The following is a 2839-nucleotide window of genomic DNA, read 5'->3' as shown; positions in this document are numbered from 1 at the left end:
AAAAAACAACAAAAAACCATCAAAATATAAACTCCCAAAGAAACAACCCACTTAATAAATGGGCAAATGACTTAAAGAAAAGACTTCTTAGGAGAAAAAATGGCCAATAGACACATGAAGAAATGCTCAAAATCTCTGGCCATAAGGAAATGCAAATTAAAACAACACTAAGAGGACTCGCGGCAGGCCCGCTTATGCTGTCCCCCCGCCCCCCACCGCCGTTGTCTTGCCGAGTGGCTAACCCATCATCATGGGGAAGAGGGACAACCGCGTGGCCTGCATGAATCCAATAGCAATGGCCAGATCAAGGGGGCCAATCCAGTCTTCGGGGCCCACGATCCAGGATTATCTAAATCGACCAAGACCTACCTGGGAGGAAGTAAAAGAACAACTAGAAAAGAAAAAGAAAGGCTCCAAGGCTTTGGCTGAATTTGAAGAAAAAATGAATGAGAACTGGAAGAAAGAGCTAGAAAAACACAGGGAGAAATTATTAAGTGGAAATGAGAGCTCATCTAAAAAAAGACAAAGAAAGAAAAAAGAAAAGAAGAAAGCTGGTAGGTGTTCATCTTCTTCTTCATCAAGCTCTGATTCTTCCAGCAGTTCTTCAGACTCTGTAGATGAGGATAAGAAACAAGCAAAAAGGAGAAAGAAAAAGAAGAACCGTTCACATAAATCTTCTGAAAGCTCTATGTCAGAAACTGAGTCAGACAGTAAGGATAGTTTTAAAAAGAAAAAGAAATCAAAGGATGTGACTGAGAAAGAAAAGGACACTAAAGGACTTGGCAGGAAAAGAAAGATGTATCCTGAAGATAAACCCTTATCATCTGGGTCCTTGTCAGAATCAGATTATGCTGAGGAGGTACGAGCAAAAAAGAAGAAAAGCAGCGAAGAACGAGAAAGAACAACAGAAAAGGCAAAAAAAGAAAAAGAAGCATAAGAAACACAGCAAGAAGAAGAAAAAGAAGCTGCTAGTTCAAGTCCTGATTCGTCATAACGTTTAGAAAAACCAAGATTCCCTTAAAGAAAGTGCAATGTCTAAGAAAATCTCAACTGTGAAAATTATGATATATTTACTAAAATGCATGAAATTTCTTGTTTCTAAAATTATTTCTGGACTCTACAGTAGCCATTCAGATGCTGCTGTATGGAAGGCCATGATTGCTGCCTGCTTTTTGAGCATCTACTTTCTCCTCTGTGCTTGATAACTCTGGGAGATACTACACTGCAGTCATGCTAGTGGTTAAGACATTTGGGGATTAAAGCTAATACTTTTGACTAGATGTATCTATGGATAAATAGAAACTGAATCTAGATGCATCTTTAAGATGCAATCAGAAATGACCAGATGATTCTAGTTAAAATTTTTGAAGTAGGAATTACATTAGTTCAGAAATCCTTACTGTGTAGACAAGTGTATTTTAATTTTTTTCTCCCTGTATACTTTTATTTACCTAGGAAGGAACTTTTAAGGCGGGAGGGTGGTTTGCTAACTAGCTAGCAGAATAGCATGCCTTTGATCCTCACACATCCTGTTTTTGTGGACACAGCAGCCATGCTTCCTGGGGAGTTTAGAGCTGGGTACCAGCAGTCTTGTCCTTTACTGAGCTTAGTGACATCCTTGGATTTTGTGTGCTGCATTGAGTGAGCCAGAGATATGAAGCCCTTTGCAGCATGAGAAAACCCCTAAAGCTCGGGAAATTACCTCCACCTCAATAATAACTGAATGTTTTTTAGCATTAGAATGTGTTATGTTGTTTGAATTTTGACTACACTTTGACTTTGGAGAGGAATAGTTTCAAATAGACACTGGTACTTTTGGAAATTGGTAGTTGAAGATCTAAAATGCATGTTTTATACTGTTAAGTTTTAACCAGTCAAGAAAATTTTATGTAACCAGTGATTGTTAACTTTATTTTTTGTATGAACTTTGTTTAGGTTGCAATGTTTAGCTTTAGTTAACTCCTTACTCTTGCTGTCTTACATTCATAACTATTTTAATGGCACATTTGCCAAGATATTTAGCATGTAAAAAGCAGGGATTTGATTTTTTTTTAACAGCTTCATATTGAAGCTGAGACCATACACAAGTTGAGTGCAGGCTTGATATGCTGTATCTTGTTATATAAAACTGTTGCCAGAATCTTAGTAAATACATTTTAAAAGTTAAAAAAAAACCACTAAGATCCCACCTCAACCCAGTTAGAAAGGCCACTATCAAGAAAACCAACAACAATAGGGGCTGGTGAGGATATGGCCCTAGGGGAACTCTATTACACTGTTGAGGGGCGGGGAGTAAACTTATTCAGCCACTCTGGGAAGGTCCTCAAAAATCTAAACATAAAAATACCCTATGACCTAGCAATTCTACTCCTGGGAATTTACTAAATAGAACACAAACAGCTTACAGTAAAGCCGTCAGCACAACCATGTTCATTGCAGCCCTACTTGCCATAGACATCATATGGAATCAGCCCAGATGCCCCTCAATGGATGGACGGGTCAAGAAAATATAGTATATGTACACATGATATTGTATCATTCTTGGGGAAAAAAATTTATACCAAGTGAAGTAAGCCAGACCCAGAGAAACAAGCAAAGGTTTCATGTTTTCCCTCATTTGTGGTAGATAGAATGTACCTATGAATCTGTAAGTAAACACTCTGAATGCTTTGTGGTTACAAATGAAGTAGCTGACCTATAATAGACTCTATGGAAAGCTCAACTGAATCTTTTAGAAAGACTAGGTCAAAGCCCAACAAAATCAGCACCTGGAAATGGGTACATGCAAAAAGAGGAGTGAAACTAAAGGGAGAGGGGTACACGATGAAGGGGGGGAAGG

General features: G+C 38.4%; 1 protein-coding gene across 2 annotated transcripts; it reads left to right on the top strand.

Moving 5' to 3' along the window:
• The first annotated feature begins 212 nt into the window (after positions 1-212).
• On the top strand, positions 213-1091 carry LOC125354267 (protein FAM133B-like). Of its 2 annotated transcripts, XM_048349870.1 has the most exons (2): positions 213-715; positions 767-1091. In XM_048349870.1, the coding sequence occupies exons 1-2, from the start codon at positions 251-253 to the stop codon at positions 935-937; spliced, it is 636 nt and encodes a 211-aa protein (XP_048205827.1). In that variant the 5' UTR covers positions 213-250; the 3' UTR covers positions 938-1091. The 2 variants fall into 2 exon arrangements, with proteins under 2 accessions (XP_048205827.1, XP_048205826.1); XM_048349869.1 differs by having other exon boundaries at positions 213-1091.
• Positions 1092-2839: the final 1748 nt, after the last annotated feature.

The sequence above is a fragment of the Perognathus longimembris genome, chromosome 7 (genome assembly GCF_023159225.1).
Source record: "Perognathus longimembris pacificus isolate PPM17 chromosome 7, ASM2315922v1, whole genome shotgun sequence".
Lineage (NCBI taxonomy): Eukaryota > Metazoa > Chordata > Mammalia > Rodentia > Heteromyidae > Perognathus > Perognathus longimembris.
The sequence above is the reverse complement of the archived record's forward strand: the minus strand, read 5'-3'. Positions and strand labels throughout refer to the sequence as shown.